Source organism: Homarus americanus, unplaced genomic scaffold, assembly GCF_018991925.1.
Source record: "Homarus americanus isolate GMGI-L3 unplaced genomic scaffold, GMGI_Hamer_2.0 scaffold15667, whole genome shotgun sequence".
Lineage (NCBI taxonomy): Eukaryota > Metazoa > Arthropoda > Malacostraca > Decapoda > Nephropidae > Homarus > Homarus americanus.
Window position 1 is genome coordinate 1,663,762 of NW_024726107.1, and position 20,768 is coordinate 1,684,529.

Below are 20,768 nucleotides of genomic sequence, written 5' to 3' on the forward strand. Positions count from 1 at the left end.
CTAGACTTTAGTGACGGCCAGGCGTGTACGGATACAATTGACCTGGTGCAGTTTAAATGAATTATTTCAGAACAACAAACGGGTAGTGTTTGATCGATATCTCATGAGGACAATTGCGTCGGTATCACTGTTCATTGGACGTCCACGTTAACTCTGGCCCTCAGATCTTGCCTCGTCTCATGAGAGGATTGACTTTTCGTATCAAAGTTAGCCCGAATCACTCAACAGCCGGATAGGGTCAGTTCAGCTACATCTGGCCTAAGAACTCTATTGTTGAACCTCGTTGTAGTCCTGTGTAAGCTTCTGTTTACATGCAAAATCAAATTGATGCACAAAAATGTAACATGTGATTTTTATTCTTATTATGTTGTGTGTTGCTAATGTAAGAATTTCATATTTTTTATGTGTACACTTGGAAACCATATTCTCTAGCCCACCTGGGTCGGTGCTGGAGGTTAATACAGTGTCCTTTCTAGACGGGGACCCACTCTAACTATTATGAGGCAACACACGCACGAACAACACAGTCATAGTACGGCTGTATAGATGATATTATGTATAAATATTGTATATGGCATTTTATACTCTTTATTATCTTCATTATATATGAACACGAAGAAAAAATTACCATAGGTTGTTGTTACGAAATTATGAATGGAAATAAACACTTCCAAACCACTCAGTGAATCCACATGTCGTTTACAGCGTTTGTGGCCAGACCACGATGATTCCACCACACCCCATCTATATCTTTTATTTCCCATCATTCTCATGACTATATGAAAACTCGTGTTTAATTTAACTACATATTTCAAAAACCTTAAATTACATGTGGATCAGTCACTCCTCATTTGACACACTTATAGTGTAATACTTTGACCATCCCACCTGGGCACATGGAGGCACAAAGGTAACTCTCATGGGGCAACATCCTTGCATTTGTTGAGAAGAGTTAAATATATATATATATATATATATATATATATATATATATATATATATATATATATATATATATATATATATATATATGTAATATTCAGAAATTTCAGTGTAATTTCAAATGCCGAGCCATTGGTGATACTGGGTTCAAGGTCGTCTGAGGGAAGACCGCGCTCCTGCACGTAACGAGAGGTTGTGGATCTAGGCCTATACGATATTAAATGTAATTTACCGAATTAATATGGAGGCGAATTATGACATTAAATATTAGTTATTAAATTAAAAGTAATCATAGATCGTTTCCCAGTCTGAAAATGTTGCGTATGTCCTAATTAAGCTGTTAATCGTCTGGTAAATAAGTCACTCATGAAAAGCGTGAACCAGTGAGCAAGCGTGGCTGGGGAGTTGTGAGGGAGGTCACGCCAGAAGACCATCTCTGTTCTGTACCCAGGAGAAAGGGACCACGTGAACTGGTGCCTTCGTTATTTAATATCAATATTAACAAGTAAGTTTTGTTCAATCTCAGAGAAAGCCAGATAGGGCGGTAGGAACAAACGGTGATGTGAGACAATAGCTAACAGCTCGGATTTTTTCAGGGCTCTATAGAGCCCACGCTGTGTGAAACGTCTGGGGTATGATAACGTCCACTGGCGGTATGAGACGAGTGGTGGTGAAACGAGCTGTATGACCGTCCACTGACCTGGGTTTGAGCCACCTGTAGAGTATGGTGAGAGTTGGAGTGAACCTAGCCGTCTGGGTGCCCAACTAACGACGTGACGATCGTTTGGGGTCATTAGCTCTCCTCTACCTCGGCTCACAATACCACATATCTTCAAGCAGCTTAGTGAAAACCTTTTACTAACGGGAAGCCAAAGCTTCTCTCAACTGTACAAGGTCTGATTGGCTCACTCCCTTCCGTTTCATGGATGTACTGGGGGTAAAGTGAAGCCAGCTAAGTGATACAGGGCCACACAGCTGGGACCAAGAGTCCAGTGGAACTTAGAGGTACATTTCCAAGGTTGAGAAAGGCTGGTTTGGGCCTTAAACTACGGGTGCCTGCTGGTTGTGCCTTAAGAAACTCCGGAGTGTAGGCAGAATCTATGTGTTAGGTTAGGGAGCATGTGTTTAAGGGTATTGGTGGATTCAGTAACTTCTTAATCTGGTGATAAACTTGCTGTGTGTAATTAATATTTCTTAAATAATTGTGATAGTATTGCTTTTAATGTTTGTGTCGCTAATTGAAACCAGAGAATGAGGGAACTGTTTTTCAGATGAGTTTTCTCCCTTATGTTGTAAGTGATACTGTGATTTAGTTCCTTTAATGCATTTAATATTTCTTTATAATTTCAATCTCAGGTATAACCTTTGTTCCCCAGAGTAGTGTTTAAGTTAGGTTAGGAGGTGTGCATCTGTTGGGGTAATATAATTTTGTTGAGTGCCCTGAAGGCCTATTCATTGTAGAGTTATTAATTTCTTATTTTTTTAATACCATTTTCTCAGTGATTGATATTATTTTGTTCAAAACCCTTAAGGCCTGCATCTGTTGGTGTAACCTAATTCTATTGAGTGCCCTTTACGCCTATTCATAGTGGAATTAATAATTTCTTATTTTTTTATACCATTTCCTCAGTGATTGATATTATTTTGTTGAAAGCCCTTAAGACCTGTTTCATGTGCACAAGCAACATTTTTTAATACTTTGAATTTATTGTTGTCTAATCAGGCATTGTCTAAGTTTCTAATAATTTCAGTATCATGTATAACTTTTATTCCCCAAAGTAGTGTTTTACGTTCAGGTTAAGAGGTGTGCATATGTTGGTGTACCATTATTTGGTTGTGTCTGTAGTGTTGGAGGGAATATAATTGTCTAAATTTTACAGTGTGTCTCATTCATCCCAGTCACAGACGCTATCCTTCCACGGGTCACGAACAATTCATTTTGGTAGTAAATTTAAGTGTTCTTATGCTGGTTCGGGATTTTTCTCCAAGGGGCGCTTCCACTGCAATTTCCATCTCATAATTAATAAACCCCAAGCCAAGTGAGAAATTAAAGTCAAAGTAATTCCGACCGGTTACATATGTGTATATATATATATATATATATATATATATATATATATATATATATATATATATATATATATATATATATATATATATATATATATATATATATATATATACACTTTCCCTCACCCTAGCAAACTAGTTAGCATAGCATAACCAAACAGCCTCGCAAGGACCAATAGGTCTGTATATAATGTGTGTGCACGCGCTAAAATGACCTAGTATATTTTACTAATGTCTCATTGTCCATGGGTTTTCTTACAGTTTGGCTGTGAGTTTTCTATTTTGTCTACCTGCCAGTTCAACAGGACTGCTAACCATCCTCCCAGCAACTCATATGCCATCCCAGACCCACAGCCTATATGTATGGTGCAAGACCGCAGTCCAATACATACAAGTCAGGCAGTCAAGCGTTGGTTTGAGGCGCACCCGCAGATTATTCTATTGGACTGGCCCCCTAAAGGAGCCGATTGTAATCCAATAGAAAATCTATGGGCGCATATGGTTGTTGAATGGGATGTTGAGGAGAAAACGAGTGAGGCAGTGAGGAGACACGCACATAATGTGTGGGAGGGAATAAGGAGGAGGCCGAACATCTGCAGCAATCTGGTAGATTCCATGCCCACCAGATTGCATGAAGTTATAGCAGCAGATGGAGGTTGGACACGGTATTAACCTGTGGTCAAGAATTAAATCTCCGCCCCCGACGGAGCCTTGTAGGGGGTGGCGGGAGAGTTAGCTCTCTGGTGTAACCTCGTTGGGGCCACATAGACTTCGTTTCCTAACTCTCGGGAATTTGTCCAGGTATTTTACTATGTGGTTTTACGTCACTTCACATAAATATGCTTACAAAATCTATGCATTAATATGCATAACTCTTGGGAATCTGTTCAGACATTAAATATATGTTATATACTACAATAATCACATAGATATGTTTACAATGTTTATGCATAATATATGTGAAACATATTTTTGGGGTTTCAATTAACCAATAGTCATGCCTACGAAACAATCTTGATGCTCTAAGTGCATGTATGTGTTAAATAACGAGTAACTGATCCACAATATTTTGGTAAATAAAGAAATGAAAAGCAAGCACTTAGCCATATGGATATAGTTGTATGTATATTCTGTATGCTGTATTTATATTATGCTATGTATATTATGTATGTGCTCCATTTATGTACTATTTATTCAGCCTGGCTAGTAGCGTGTGGCAATATATTTAAGATGTCCCACATGCCTAATTAATGTGCCTGGCGACGTATGGAAGCTGTTAATGTCTCACTTGCCATACGTCGTCTATAGAGCAGTTGAGAAGCAGACAGGTCGGAGAGCACTACTCTCCTTGTGTACATATCTCTTATCCAGTAAATCGAACCTACAAACTATACAGGTGTTTGTGTTCGCTCCTGTATATTGAACTTATTACCTAGAACATGAACATGACGCAGTGAACCGGTTTTACTGGATAATTACGAGTGACAGTGCAAAGTTTGTGGAAAGCCTGCTTATGGACCCCTTGCCCTGTGTCAACCGCCGCCCGCCACCTCTCCTCGAAGAATTTAGCAACTTTGTCAGTGACAGTGGTTTTCTGTGAAGTGTTTAGTGCATTGTGTGTTTCGTGCCATACATGTGTGACCTTGTTCTAAAGGATTCCCAAGGTACACGGCATGTTCTGGGCATTTGTAAGGAGTAGACCTTAGTACACCTCCCCTCGCGAAGCCTGGAGGGTAACTGCCGCTAGTCGTCTTCTCCACCCCCCTCACAGCTCGAGAAGACTGCCCCCACCCAGACGCGCGCACACACACATACATGTACTAACACTCACTGACCGCGGCGGCTCCCTTATATATATTTTATATATATAATCTACTTATCTGTGTATTTAATTAAATTTTTGTCTGAGATCTTGTTGATACGACGGGCTGACCGGTCAACACTGATTTAGACACAGTACACAGATGAAGTAGTTATGTCTCGTGCCTTACGTAGCCGTGGAACCAGCGTCCGGATGAGTCAGTCGGATGATAGCTCCGCAGAGATGGATGACCAGGCTGACCATGACGCTCCAGCTCCCACATCATCGCGCAGCCCTTCACCTCGATATTCAGCGTTGTCTCCAGAGATAATTGCTTTAATGAAGTTTATGAGAGATGAAAGGCGCGAGGATGAAGCTAACAGACGTGCGGCAGACGAACGCAGAAGACAAGCAGAGGCAGAGAGAGACCACCAACGGAGATTGGAAGACAGTGCACGGTTTGAAGCCTTGATATCTCGCCTCACTGTTAACCAAGCCCCTGGCTCTAACACTGCCTCGGTACTGACTGGTTCAGATACCTCATCAATGCTTCCTTCACGCCCCCCAGCCCCACCTAAAGCAGCAGCTCAAACACCGCCCATCTTGAAGTCTGATGTGAATTTCCAGACTTTTCGTGAATGGCGGCGACGGTGGACTGATAATGCTACAATGGTGGATCTCCAGAGTTTGTCACAGCCTAAACAACTCATCCAGCTGCGTATGTGCCTGTCCTTGGAAATTCAGCGTGTCTTAGAACATACGTTGCAGGTACCTCCGACCTCTTCGTTGTCTGTAGAGGAGGTACTGGACATTCTGCAACGGCACATCAAAGGACAGCAGAATGAAGCTCTGCGCAGGAGGGAATTGTTTAGCTGCAGACAGATGGAGGGTGAGACTTTTGACGCCTTTTATGTACATCTTAAGAGAGCCTCGGAAGAGGTAGATATATGTCTAGGCCACCACCAGCAGTGCGAGGAGACCCAGTTGAAGCAGGTGATCCTGATGGGTGTTAAGGACGAGGAACTTGTCCAACGCCTCACCTCCCTCGACTCTTCCTCTTCTCTCAGGGATGTGTTGACGATATGTCGCTCCTATGAGGCTGCCAGGTGTGCCACCTCTGCCATCCGAGCTCCCCCTACAGCTGTACGCGCTGTGTCCCGGTACAATAAGGACAAGAAGTCTGCTCCTACGCCTTCGCCCACCACGTCCACGCCCGGTTCATTTTGTAACAACTGTGGTAAGCAGCACGGAACACAGGCGTGTCCAGCTGCTGAGTCTACATGCAACAGTTGTGACCCTAAGGGCCACTGGTCACTCACAGTACGGTGCCCAGCCAAACGCGTCCAGTGCAATGTGTGCGGTCGTCTGGGCCACTATGACAAGTGTTGCCCTTCCAACAAACCCAAGGGACAGCGTCGGCGGAAGCTTCAGCGCCCTTCTACCAGTGAGGGCCGCCCAAAGTCGCCAAATCAGAGGCACGACGACCCTGGACAAAGCCCGACCCATATTAGGAGGGTGTACTCCTCGCATCCCAGGACCAAAGTTCCCCAGTACATCAGTGTCATCGTGACCTATGGCAGTGTGTCATCCCGTCTTCAGATGTTGCCTGACACCGGCTTTGATGCTACAGTCATCGGTCCCCAGCATTTGCAATGCTTGGGGCTCTCTCCAAGCGATCTAGGACCGCCTCCCAAGGACCTCTGCGTCACGGCAGATGGTTCACAGATGGCCCCAGCCCTAGGTTCACTCTGTGCACATGTCACCTTTGGCAACAGGTCGTGTCAAGCCTGGATTGACGTGCATAATGGTGTCCCGACTCCTTTGCTGTCCTACAGACATTGCCAAGAGTTGGCCATCATCTCCCAGGACTTCCCAACACCGATTCTCGAGGTAAAATACGCCAACAGGGTGCACGAAGGGAGCAGCAATTACCCTGCTGCCGCCCTACCCCTACCTCTGGCCAGTGACACCTCTCCTTCGGTAGTTGTCCCTGCTGCTTCAAGTCTCCACGCCTTGGCTCGCCTCCACGACAGTCACTGTGGAGCCGAGGCCACCAAACGACGTGCAAGACAGACTGTGTTCCGGCCTGGCATCGACCCCGACATCTCCAATGCTGTCCAGGTGTGTAAGCCCCGCCACGTACTACAACCCAGCCAGCAGCAGGAACCCTTCATGAGTGACGACAACCCCACCCGCCCCTTTGAGTCTGTGTCAGCCGACTTTTTCTCTGTGTCAGGAAATTCCTTCCTTGTTATCGTCGACCGTCTCTCTGGTTGGCCGGTTGTCATCAAGTGCGGTAATGACACGACGTCTGCCGCCACCATCAGCAAGTTCCGCCACTACTTCCGTGACGTGGGCGTTCCTGTGCGCCTGCGAACCGACGGAGGGCCTCAGTTCACAAGCCGGGACTTTGCTGTGTTCCTCGACCGATGGGGAGTCCGGCATGTGTTGTCATCGCCCCATTACCCGCAGTCCAACGGCCACGCTGAGGCTGCTGTCAAATCCCTGAAGCACCTCATCCTTAAGGTGGCCCCTTCTGGGAACATTGACTGCGAGGCCTTCGACCGGGGTCTTCTTGAACTCCGCAACACACCTAACTACACCGGACGCTCCCCTGCCCAGGTTTTGTATGGACGCCCCCTTCGTTCTTGTGTCCCTGCTCACCCTCAATCCTTCTCCAAGGAGTGGCAGGCCAAGACAGAGGATTGTGATCGCCGAGCCGCCGAATGTGTTCAGGACGTCGTCGCCCGCTACAACGACCACGCCCGTTCTCTCCCCAGGTTGAGTGTCGGCACCCAAGTCCGTGTTCAGGACCCGACCTCCCTACGTTGGGACAAAGTAGGCGTAGTCATGGGTCTCGGTAGGGCACGGGACTACCAGGTGCGGTTACCCAGTGGTCGTGTGTGGTGGAGGAACCGCCGTTTTCTCCGCCCCGTAACAATGCCTTCTGCTGACCCCGCCACCAGTGTTGAGTCCCATACCCTTCCCAGTGATCTAGTCCCTCGACGCTCAGAACGGATCCAAAAGAAAACGTCCGCTCAAGACTTTGCTATGAGCACATAGGGGGGAGGGAGGTGTATGTATATTCTGTATGCTGTATCTATATTATGCTATGTATATTATGTATGTGCTCCATTTATGTACTATTTATTCAGCCAAGCTAGTAGCGTGTGGCAATATATTTAAGATGTCCCACATGCCTAATTAATGTGCCTGGCGACGTATGGAAGCTGTTAATGTCTCACTTGCCATACGTCGTCTATAGAGCAGTTGACAAGCAGACAGGTCGGAGAGCACTACTCTCCTTGAGTACATATCTCTTATCCAGTAAATCGAACCTACAAACTATACAGGTGTTTGTGTTCGCTCCTGTATATTGAACTTATTACCCAGAACATGAACAATAGTTACACGGAAGAAGGGAAATAAAGATGAACCATGGTTTTGATGGAAACAATGTGCTCTGGGACGATGCTCCCAATGACGAATGGGAGAAACCTCTTTATGAAACATCTTACCTACTACGGATGAAGCTTAATGTTACAACACACACACACACACACACAGACACAGACACACACACACACACAGACACAGACACACACACACACACACGTATACACACACACAGTGTAACTTTGTGTGACGCGTTGTCTGACTTGGGGTGACTTTGAGCGAACCATACACTTGATATTACAATTTATGTATCCTTCCTGTCCATGATTTACAACAACAACTGTAGGGTAAAAGTTACAATATTATACTAATAACACTGTCATGTATTGATACTATGACTAGTTACCAAGATACAGAGCACGATGAACATAACATGATAATGATAGTGAAGCCTGGAAGGGTTCATATCATAACTTGTGTGTTCGTGCGTATGTTGCCCCGTAAGAGTTACCGTGGGCCTCCATGTGCCCAGGTGGGATGGTCAAAGTATTACACTATAAGTGTGTCAAATGAGGAGTGACTGAACCACATGTAATTTAAGGTTTTTGAAATATGTAGTTAAATTAAACACGATTTTTCATATAGTTATGCGAATGATGGGAAGCATCGTGGTCTGGCACACACACACAAGCGCTGTAAACGTTGTGTGGACTCACTGGGTGGTTCGGAAATGTTTATTTCCTTTCATACTTTCGTAACTACAACCTATGGTAATTTTTCTTCGTGTTCAGCTATAATGAAGATAATGTAGAGTATAAAATGCCATATACAATATTTATACATAATGTCATCTATACAGCCATACTATGTGTGTGTTCGTGTGTGTGTGTTGCCTCGTGATAGTTAAAGTGGGCCCCCTTCCAGAAAGGACACTGTTCTAACCTCCAGTACCGACCCAGGTGGGCTAGAGATGATGGTTTCCGAGTGTACATGACTGTTAATTTCATGGATTTATTTATCTGTGTCTATAATTTTTTTATAACTCATTTGATGTGCACATAGTTTTTTCTGTGTGTGAAACTATTTGTCATGCGTTGTTGTCATGATCACAATGACAGCTGGTCTGTTTTAAAACTTGTTGATTATTATTATACTTCACGCCCGCAAAACATGTGGATAACTGGTTAGTTATCCCTAGGAAGAAACGCGTTTTACACCAAGGCTCCTTGTCCGTAAGTCGCGCCCATTTGAACACAGTTGTCTGCGTATATATTCCACTTTTACTGACAAGCTCAATCTCGAAATAGTTTATGTATATCAACTTTAGAAATTCGCCAGACCCGTGTCAACTGAGGGTCATCTTTGAATGTGTAGCAGTTGATTTGAATGTAATTTTTGTCATTGCGTGAGTAGCCACCTCTGGCAACTCACGGGGATATAAACCCGGACGGGACGGAGGATCATCCTTCCTTGACGCGTCTACAAATTTATCTCAGATCCAGTGTGTATGTTATTTGAACACCCCACAGGCTGCCTGGAGACGGTGGATACCTAGCAGTTAGCTATATTGGACGATGTCGTCGATTCGGCAGGATTGACTTGCCCCAGTCTGCATCGTGGGACATGGACCCCAGACGATCGCCACGTGTCAGACTACCACCGACCATAACAGCCGTCTTCATTTGTTGAGACGCCCGTGTCCTACCCTGGAACATGCAGTACAGTTATGTGGTCCACAGTGTTTGTTGTATATGTTTGGAGATAATTAACGGAATATAATTATCCCATAATGGGTAGTGAACCCATGTAAATTGTTGGTATCAGTAATAACATGTTGTGCTGTGAGTGCATCCTCCATATGTACTAACAACAGTTTATTGAAGGTATCAGATATAAGTTTGTCTTGTAACGTAATGTAATGCCATGTAACACCTGTAATGTTGTAAGAAGCCAGAGTATAGTATTCAATTTCAACTGCAGATGAACAAAAAGCCGAGGACATCTTTTTCCCAACTTTAATTTCATTAATAAACCATTTCTTAGAGTATATTAGGGGTATTCATTTTCACCTCAGAATTGCAGTACCCATGTGCCTAACCCTTGCCATGCTACCAAAGGTCTGAGGTGTTGAAGGAACTATGAAATGAACTATTTAGACAGAATAATTGAAGGAACTAAGACAGAGAGAGAAGTATGAAATAAAAATATAAGGGAGGAAGAAAATCCCAGCCTTTAATGGTGGCAGAGTGTCCCGGCTCTTAATGGTGGCCTCGGTGGTTCAGTGGTTCAGTTCAAGTTTAGAAGCTCCAATAAAAAAGTTGTTGGTAGCGAAAGGCAGAGCGGGAAAGATGACAGAGGAAGGAGCAGGAGGTTAGGAAGGGAATTGTAGTGGGAGAGATAGTGCCAGAATCCGCCGCCCTTATATTGTAGTGTATGTATTGTTGACAAATAACCAAACATTACAGTGTATTTTGTTTTGAAGATTATGTAATTATTGGAATGTTTTATTCACTATACCGCATAACATAAATCTTTGAGGAGGGGAAAGCCTTGTAATAACCACAGTCATACATGTTAGTTAACGTAACATCAGATGATTCATATAACGCTGAATAGTCCATAAAATTTGCAGCTATAATTTATTTCTTGAGTCCCCCTACTGAGACGCCATTTTCTGTTGTTTTCTTCAGTAGTGAACTGGGACGTCCGTTTTCTCTTGTGTGTTTCAGAATCTCTAGTTAGTCTAGTATCACATGTTTACATCTGTATATTTAAAATTTCGAATAAATGCATACTGTAAGATGAATACCTGCTTATAGCTGAAACATTCAAGATCCATTGTGAGTGATGTTGAGAGCTTCGTGAAATTGTCAAGTAAGTCGGTGTTAGAATTTCCAAGGGAAAGGGAGAATCCTGTATCTGCCCTGTGAGACGTACGAGAGTTCTACTCGCCACTGAAGTCAGATTGTTTTGATTCACAGTCATCAGAAAATTCTGATAACTGTATTGAAATTATTGTCAGTTATGTAATCATGGATGTCATTTATCATTTGAGAGGAACCTGTCAACTGTTCACTGCCTGAAATAAAACGGCTGGGCATATATGGGTCTCTGTGACTTTTAGACTTCTTTGAGACTCCTTTATCTACCAGGCACTGTATGTGTTGTTGCCGCTGCTGTTGCTGCCTGCAGGCAAAATACCCGAGGCAGGATGCCTTTAATACAATGAGATTAAGATCCGAGTGCGTCACTAGCCCGGGGAACTAGTCAAGGGAGAGTGAGCTCTCAACCACCGAGCCACCGTGGCTCCGGAGTGAGCCGAGCGTAATTTGTTTTGAATATCCTGTCTGTTTGTGCTGATTATTATTGTGTACATTGTTGTGGGTGGTTTATCGGGAATACAATTGTCCCATGTTGATAATTGAGACCAAATATATTACTATCAACAGCATTAGAGTTTGTTATGGATGTGAGTGAACCAGCTATACTCATGCTGATGGATGTTTTCCTATTTGTTAAGCATGTAATAGCATGGCGCTATAATACTATCACTGTGCTATTGAGAAGTTTTAGAGTGACCATCAATATTCTCAATGTTGTGTAATTATACCCTTAAGGAGGTATAATTATTGAATATTGTAAATGGCAACTAAACATCTATTTTTGTTACTTATAAAGTAAGACTTAGTGGTCAGTAATGTAATCAGTAATTGAACCTAAATTTTATTGTTGGGAGTGAAGGTTCACATTGTCACGTGCCTAACCTCTCGTATTTACCACGCTACCACTTTAATTGAAAGGTTCATTGTCTGTGTTATATTCTAAAGAAAGCCTTGGTGTTGGCAACGGTAAGATGTAAGTACAGTAATTACACGATAGTGTAAGAATAGACATGTGGTTCTCCCAGGTTAACCCATAAAACAGAATATAACAAAGTAAATCTGAGAATAAAAGTAAGAGGAAATGAGCAAATAAGTTAGAATACTGAAAGAAATACAATAAATACTTTGAGAAATTGAATCAGAAAATAAAGAAAAAGATATAACCAAGAAGGTTGCAGAACTAAAATACAGTGGCAGCTCCCAAACATTAGAAGTTTGCCCTCTGACAGTGAATTGCAGATATCCTCACCAGAGGTTGGAATTCGTTCACTTCCTGTGTTGCGTGCTGCTTGTAAGCATTTCTTGGTTTTCTGGCTCGTCTCTACCCAAAGAGTGTCATCGCTCGTCTTGTCTAGCTTCTCCGCCAATGTCCCTCTAAACGCGTGAAATGGCGGGAAAACTTTTATGTTCAATTTTAATTATCTTCTATAATTGTTTTTATTCCGTAAATCGATTAATAAATGACGTAGCGAGTTTCTCATTAAATTTGGTATTCATACAAGGTGTAGTTTAGAAGATACAAGTTTCCTCTTCCCGCCAGTGTATACATATCCTCGTCATTTCGTAGGTAATTTATTTGATTTGCTTATTGAAATAACTAGGCTTATAAGACTATATAGTGCTTAATATTTTAATACTTAGTATACAATACATACATCGTGATACTCTTAGCGACACACGATCACCAAATGTTAAGTTATCTGTAATACATACTGTACGTTATTTCTTCCCTTAACTGAGGATTTCCAAACTTTTAACTATTATAGCCATATTATAATTGTTGATAAGAGAAGCCTATGTGTTTCTGGCATATATTAACAAAGTCATCACTACAGGCTGCGTGGTGATGCCAAGTGTAAAGAGACGGAGTCAAGCTCGTGGGTAGACAGTGGGAGTGCGAAGTACTGTATATATTTCATTGGTCTGTTATAGGTGAGCAGAAGTGTCGATAAATCAGTTATATTTTGGAGTGTTTGTTCTGCTCCTCTATCCTTTCTCTGTCCATATTCTCTGTTATGTCATCCTAATTACTTATCATTTGCTTTATCTCCGCGTCAATCTTACTACAATCCTCCTATGGTCCCCCAGCAGTCAACGTCACCGGCGCAGAACACAAAATGGCAGTGCAGTATACTCACTGTTACCGAAGATGCCATCTCCTCCTCCAAAGTTGTTGCCAAAACCTTGATTAGGTCGTCCTCCAAAGCCTCCTCCAAAGTTGTTGCCAATTCCTTGATTAGGTCGTCCTCCAAAGCCTCCTCCAAAGTTGTTGCCAATTCCTTGATTAGGTCGTCCTCCAAAGCCTCCTCCAAAGTTGTTGCCAAAACCTTGATTAGGTCGTCCTCCAAAACCTCCTCCAAAGTTGTTGCCAAAACCTTGATTAGGTCGTCCTCCAAAGCCACCTCCAAAGTTGTTTCCAAAGCCTTGATTGGGTCGTCCTCCAAAGTTGTTGCTAAAACCTTGATTAGGTCGTCCTCCAAAGGGTCTTCCCCCAAAGGGTCTTCCTCCAAAATTGCTAGAGCCGCCACCCTGACCTGCTAGCTGACCGAGGATTTGTTGCCCCGTCACCAGCGCCGCCCTTGGGAAGAGAAATATTTGTAGAGTGACGACGTTAACTCCCTAATCAGATACTAGTAACATATTTTCATACTGAAAGATCATGAAGCACACAAATACTTTTTCATGATTTAAATGAGATTTAGTTGTCCTGAAGCGCCCAAGTGACCGATAGCGATACACTAGGTATGAGCTGTTAAAAAGATATTTAAGTGTTAACTTAATTATCAACCTAAGAGTAAACACACCTCTTTAAGTGATGCCCACAGGTTCCATGTTAAAGGCATATTTCCATGCAAAAATATCACTATACGTACTGTACAACCACTTCATCATAACACATTTTGAAAAAAAAATTTGGTGGAAAACCCTTGAGTATTAACAAAATATATGATGACGTCACCTGAGACAGGTTGGGAAGGAGGAGATGATTTAATATTTTTTAGATAAATTGTGTGTTACAGTTTCAACTTCCGATGACAAGAGATGGCCATAAACTTCATGCATCAAGAACAACAAATTACATAATAAAATTTAAGTGTAATCGAGGGTCAATAATTCGTCACTTTATGATACACGATAAGAGCCGCTTGTTGACAGCAGCATGTGTACTGACTGATGACTATACTTATTCAAGTACTGTACTTATTGCTTTAAAGTTGAAATAAATTGCTTAATCCCCATATAAAATTACACCTTATATAATGACTGAGACAGACGACTAACTTATAACAACATTGAAATAACCTAACCTACTCTACTACTTATTGTGAACTTCATCGTAAATTGTCAAGAAATACCTCTGGTGATTCCACTTTTCATGCTGGAACTCGAGTGACACAAGTGTTATCTAGTGACTCGCTTAACATAACACAAGATCACTTCTCAAAGATTCCTGCGTTGATTTTTCCCTGTAAAGTTTAACAATGAAGAAAGTTTAACAGACTCGCTTAAGTTATGACAAAAACAGAACCACTCCCAACGCCACTCAAGGTTACTCACCACCACCACCATCACCACTATCACCCCCACCACACTATGCCACGCAACACCACACTAGGCCGGTTCCATGACAAAACCCCAACGGGGTTGTCATTTATCAACACTAATCTAACCTAACCTAACCTAACCTAACCTAACCTAACCTAAACATAAAAGTGTTCTATTTTATATTTTATACATGAGACTGGGGTATTGTCCGTTGGGGTTTTATCCGGTCACCCACTAGGCCACCCACACCCATCATCACCACTATCACTACCACTACACTAGGCCACCCATCACAACCACCTCCCACTGGTGCTACACTGTTTCAGGGCTACAAAAGTGAGGTTAAAGATATGCAACTTAGTAACCCTCAAGGTAGAGTGCTTAGCCCCACTTTGTTCAATGTTCTTATGAATGCATTATTAAATTTAATTCCAGACAACCCCAGCAATATCATATTCAGCTATGCTGATGATATTCTTATACACACTAAAACTCATCGTGAAATGCAAACTACCCTGAACCATGTACAGTCAGCCAAAAATGCACCGACCCCACCCTGCCTCTCGTGCTAGCAATTTTAGCTGGCAATACTTGGTAAAGTAAGGCTGTATGTAATGGTGATTGTGATTCGTGGATCTATTTTCAGCTGTATCACTGTCAGGATAAATATTAAACAATCCAAAGGTAGAATCATTATAATAATAAACTATTCATTGTTATTTAAGGTCATAAGAAGTTTCCAAATGTTCTTATATTTGCTTAAATAATGAAGAAATTATATTAATGACTTGGCAACTCGACTACAACAAGGAACGCAGAATGCCCAAGATTCTCAGATCATTTTTAAGCCTTTGGCAGCACAAACTATAATAATAGTACCTTTGGATCTGACAACGATGCCTAACAAGTATTACCAGGTAAATTGCGAGACTGGTAAGTAAGGGTCCTTTAACTGACTGTACTGTACATACAGCCTGTGAGAACCTTGGTCTTATTATCTCCACTGAGAAAACTAAAGTGTTCAACAAACAAGCTGGTAATCGCAAACGCGGCCCTGCCAAATTCAAGATAGGTAACAACACTATTGACTATGTTTCTTCTTTTAAATATCTTGGTGCCTCCGTCCCTTGTACATTACCTGCCATACAACAGCTAACCCGCCAATGTACTGACAGACTGAACCTCTTAGAAGTGTAGCTAAGTACAGTCCACATTATGGTACTAATATTATAATTGTTAAAACAATGTACCTAGTATATATAAGATCTCTGATAGATTACCACGTACCAGCCCTGGTGTCCCATGAGCACTAAAGTACTTACTTTGAGGAAAGAACTAGGTATACCCAGTGACAATGATAGAATAATTGAAGTCAACCTCATGATAGCCCTGAGGCTCCTGCGTGGTGATCCTGATAACATTGTTTCCTTGAAATTGCTAGAATGTATGAACCATGGGACTGGTGAATCTAAATGGATCCAAACTACAGCTACACATATGAAGATGTTTGGACTAGACCGACAGTACAAAGTTTAGACACAGCAGCACTTCCTTCCACCCTGACGGACAGTTCCCTTCGATATCACAATACCGACATATCCGCCTAAAAAACTGAATATGCAAAGTATTTATCTCCAACACACTGCCAAAGTGAGAGCTCTTGAACACATACACACTCTACAGGCTGTTGATAATATCACACAGACCATCTACACTGATGGATCTCTTAACACCGCCTATGGGAGGGCTGGAAGTGATATCGTTGTGACTCAACCTAACGGTAATACAATTGAGAAAAGAGCTAGAATCAACAACTGGGCATCCACTCTATAAATTGAATTTTGCCATACTCACAGCTATCAAATTCATTGAAACCACTGTCACTGACAGTCTCATTATCACTGACTCTCTATCCTCACTACTTGCCCTTGACACCCTCAACTCAAGTTGTCACGCGCTTATCTCTGAAGCGAGACACAAATATGCGTACCTTGTTGACCGGGGTATCAAGATCAAACTGTCGTGAATCCCCTCTCACATATTCCTCAAAAAAAAAATCTTAAAACTGTAATTAGGAAGGAACTTATTGATGAATTTGACGCAAGTAGATTAATGCAAACAGGCACCAGTCGATCCATAGTTTACCATGATGAGATATATCAAATGAAACATGTATAGGGAGCAAGTTACAAGATCACTAGATTACAAGATGTTGTAACCGCTAGACTAACGTTAGGATATAAGTACCTCTGGCAGTATATTCCTCAAGCAGATGTAAACAAGACTAAATGTAAAGTGTGTGGTGAGACATATGGCCACACACTTGAACACCACGTCTTCGACTGTGTGAAGATAGAACCTTTTAGGGACAGGTCCAAGCACACTGTGTGTGAAATGGCACAACATTTCATCTCTAATGGCAAGATAGCCGACATGTTAAGATTGTATCCACTTTTTTGCACTTAATAACTATATTAGTTCCTAAGTATAGACTCAAACACACAATGTGCTTGAATACCTCTCACGCAAATGTGAATAACAAAGTGTGCGGCCAGACACACTGCTTCACACGCCTCTACTCACGCAGTTGTGAATAAGTTACCCTTTATGTAAGGAACTAAACAAATAATGTATTTGAAATACTGTGTAACATTTAGTGCCATACTATCCTGACCACGGGGTTTAATTTTTCTGACCCTTTGTAAGCCATACTCTGTAACCCTTTTGCTCTACCGCTCAAAGGATGAGTGTGGGGTCCACAATAAACTAGCCGCTGTAAGCGGCAAAATTAAAAAAAAATTCAACCACTATCACCACCGCCACAATATGCCACCCACCACCAGCACTACCAACCACCATTACCACCATCACACTAGGCCACCCGCCACCACACTATAGTGCGTTTTTCCCTCCCTCCCCAAGAGTTACAGCTGATTGGCTGTTGCAAAGCTGTCCGATTTCTTCCAGAAGTTGAATTGAATTGAAACAGTTTATTTAGCCAGAAAAATACAGATACAGAGTGGATAATAATAACAATAATAACATGGTTGAGCCAGTTGTGAACCTGAGCTCTCTTTGAGGCACCTGATATATACTAAACATTTATCTCAAGGAAGTATTATGTAACATTTAGTATCATCTGGAATAGTGCAATAGCATGGTAGTAATAAGTATATCTCTTAATGTTACCACGGTTATCACTTCAATATTTATTTATTTTATTATTTATTATTTATTTATTTATACATACATATACACATACCTATACGTACACACACACACACACACACACACACACATATATATATATATATATATATATATATATATATATATATATATATATATATATATATATATATATATATATATATATATATATATATATATATATATATATATATATATATATATATATATATATATATATATATATATATATATATATATATATTTCATTAGCCCAATAAACAGGCGGACTTTCTACATACAATCAACACCTCAACCTGCCAGGATTCGAACCCATGGCCCACGAGCCCATGACTGTGACCGGGGAAAGTTAACCGCTGGACCACCAGGATACTAAAAGCAGTCCTAGACTCTGTTACACAAAGCCTGTTCAACGAGCTTATGGCACCATGAACTTTAATAGAGTAACGTTTTACCATCCGGCTTGAAACACGAGGATCCATATATATTTCATTAGCCCAATAAAATGACTTTACATACAATCAACACCTCAACCCGCCAGGATTCGAACCCACGGCCCACGAGCCCATGACTGTGACCTGGGAACGCTAACCGCTGGACCACCAGGATACTAAAAGCAGTCCTAGACTCTGTTATATTTCACACAAAGTCTGTTCAACGAGCTTATGGCGCCGTGAACCTCTAATAGGTGTTGATTGTATGAAGTCCGCGGTTTATTGGGCTAATGAAATATATGATCCTCGTGTTTGAAGCCGAATTTATTAAAACGTCACTCTGACCACCTAAGTGGATAATGGTAGTCCCCATTAGAGGTTCACCGCGCCATAAGCTCGTTGAACAGGCTTTGTGTGAAATATAACTGTGTCATAAGGAGACGAATTTTTTTTTTTTTTTTTTGAGTTTGAAAAATCGGCCCATGGTATTAATGATGTAGTTCTATGTGCAGAAATCATGTGATATCTTCAGATTTAAAAGTTTTTATTTTTTGCTAGGTAATTTAACTTGAAATCTTATAGAAATTCAGTATTCCCACCCTTTTACCCTTGCCACTAAATAGCTTATTTAAGTAAAATAAATGTATCGGGTTAATTTATTAGGATGAAAATGATCCAGAATAATTGAAACGGATGATCTTGACACATTTATTAAATTTACAATATTTCGCTGAAAACAAAAATCATCAAATACAAAAACCGGTTTTACTACTACGACCCGGTGTTGCTGCACTATAGAGCCTGCTTTCTTGCTTCTGTTTCCTACTCATCACACCTCCTGCTGACCACTACAGGCTCGGGATGTAGCCTTCCACCTCTCCTGGCTGGCCTGCGTGACTGCTGGCCTCGCTCAGCACTGCTTACACAACACTCTAACCTCTGGGGTGTGAGGGGGCCAGGCAGGGGTGCCACATGGGGTTGTCAGGAAAAGCTGGCTTGAACATTGGTGAGGAGGCTCCAGAGTAAGAGGGGCTCACACAGCCTGGATGTTATCAGATCTATAAGAGATGTCAGTGAGGGTCTTGGCACCCTCGTTGACTTCAGGAGTCTTCCTGACTGAAGGAATCGTCACCAACTGATTCGTCATGCCCAGATCCTCTCACCAAGTCTCATATCCAAGATCTTTTTGACTGCCACTCTTCTCTCCTCCCTCATCCTTGCAGAGCATTGTCTGCAGGAACTTTGCCTCAGGATGAGCATACCAGGAAGATCTCCTCGTTGCTCCACACAATCTGAACAACCTTCCTTAGCTGACTCCTCAGGGCTCAAGCTGGAAGAGAACATGCCTCGGACCTTCGGTGTTGACTTGACCTTGGTGTTGAATAATTTGGCAATCGGCCTCCGAGGTGGACAATAAGTCTCAGGTTGTGAAGCTGGACCCTTTCGGGTTTATGATGGGCATTAGAATTCTGCAGACACGAGCCGTTGTGAGCCACCTAGAATGTAAGACTGGACCTATCTGCAGGTAAGCAAGTCTATCAGGCATGACCTTCCCCAGTTTTGATGGCACTGCAAATCCATGTAACCATAGTACTGGTCAGTACTCCAGGTCATCAATGACAGTATTTGCAAGCTCAGGTGGAGACGCTGCGGGTTTTGGCTGGGATTTATTTCTAGCTCAGTGGCAGAGTCCAGCATCTTGCCAGAGGACCAGACCATCTGTTGTTTTGAAAAAGTCTTGCCATCAAGCTCTGGATCAGATGTCGATGGCAACTCGTTGGTGTGGAGTCACAAACAATCCAGACCAGCTTCCTCCCAATCTTCCGCTCTATCCACTGTATGACCCCCCTTGCCCACCCTGTGTTCGTGTTGGTGCTGTCCCTCCGGCTGGCACCAAGGAGTCTGGTCTGCAGACGTTCACTCTCTCTGAGCCAGTTCACAATAGCCCTCTGCCACTATCTCAGTTGGTTTCCTGATGTCATCTTTCTCTGGAGTGAAATGCCTAAATACTTCCCTCCACAAATTCACTGCAGCAGGAGTAGTGTTCCCCTCCTTCACCATGAGGAACAGCTTGTCCAGAATCTCAACTTTCATGAACACTTTAGTGTCATCGCTACCATCAAGAACAAACAATTGATTCCATTTTCTCTTATCCTCATCAAGCTCCCTCTTCTAGGTTACTGACAAGTTTTCTCCTGAGCTCTCCTTTTTACATTGTGATCTATCACCAGGTGAACATCATCAGAATGTTCTCCGAAGCCACAAATAAAATCCAGGCAGCTGTTGCTATCTCTGCAGTTTCTCTGAGACCAGTGTGGTGTCGCAGCACGGCTGAGAGCGCTATGCTCGGGATATCTTTCTATTTCGAATTTTTATGCCTGGAAGGTTTGGGATCATTATTTTCTGGGTTAGGGACAAGGTACCGACCTCTCCGTTCCTTTTCGAGATTCAAGCCATGGGGAAGTCATTAAACTCTGGATGGCGCCA

The 20,768-nt window shown here is 42.3% G+C and overlaps 1 protein-coding gene across 1 annotated transcript; it reads right to left on the reverse strand.

Moving 5' to 3' along the window:
* Positions 1 to 247: 247 nt before the first annotated feature.
* On the reverse strand, positions 248 to 15,941 carry LOC121865356 (glycine-rich cell wall structural protein-like). The gene is made up of 3 exons (XM_042364693.1): positions 15,925 to 15,941; positions 13,230 to 13,669; positions 248 to 303 (listed from the first exon to the last, which is right to left on the reverse strand). The coding sequence occupies exons 1-3, from the start codon at positions 15,939 to 15,941 to the stop codon at positions 248 to 250; spliced, it is 513 nt and encodes a 170-aa protein (XP_042220627.1).
* Between the last annotated feature and the right edge of the window lie 4,827 nt (positions 15,942 to 20,768).

Coding starts and splice junctions, on each gene's coding strand:
- LOC121865356 (XM_042364693.1), bottom strand. Junction 304..13,229: donor AGATGGCATCTTCGGTAACA/GTGAGTATACTG, acceptor GCATGTAAACAG/AAGCTTACACAGGACTACAA.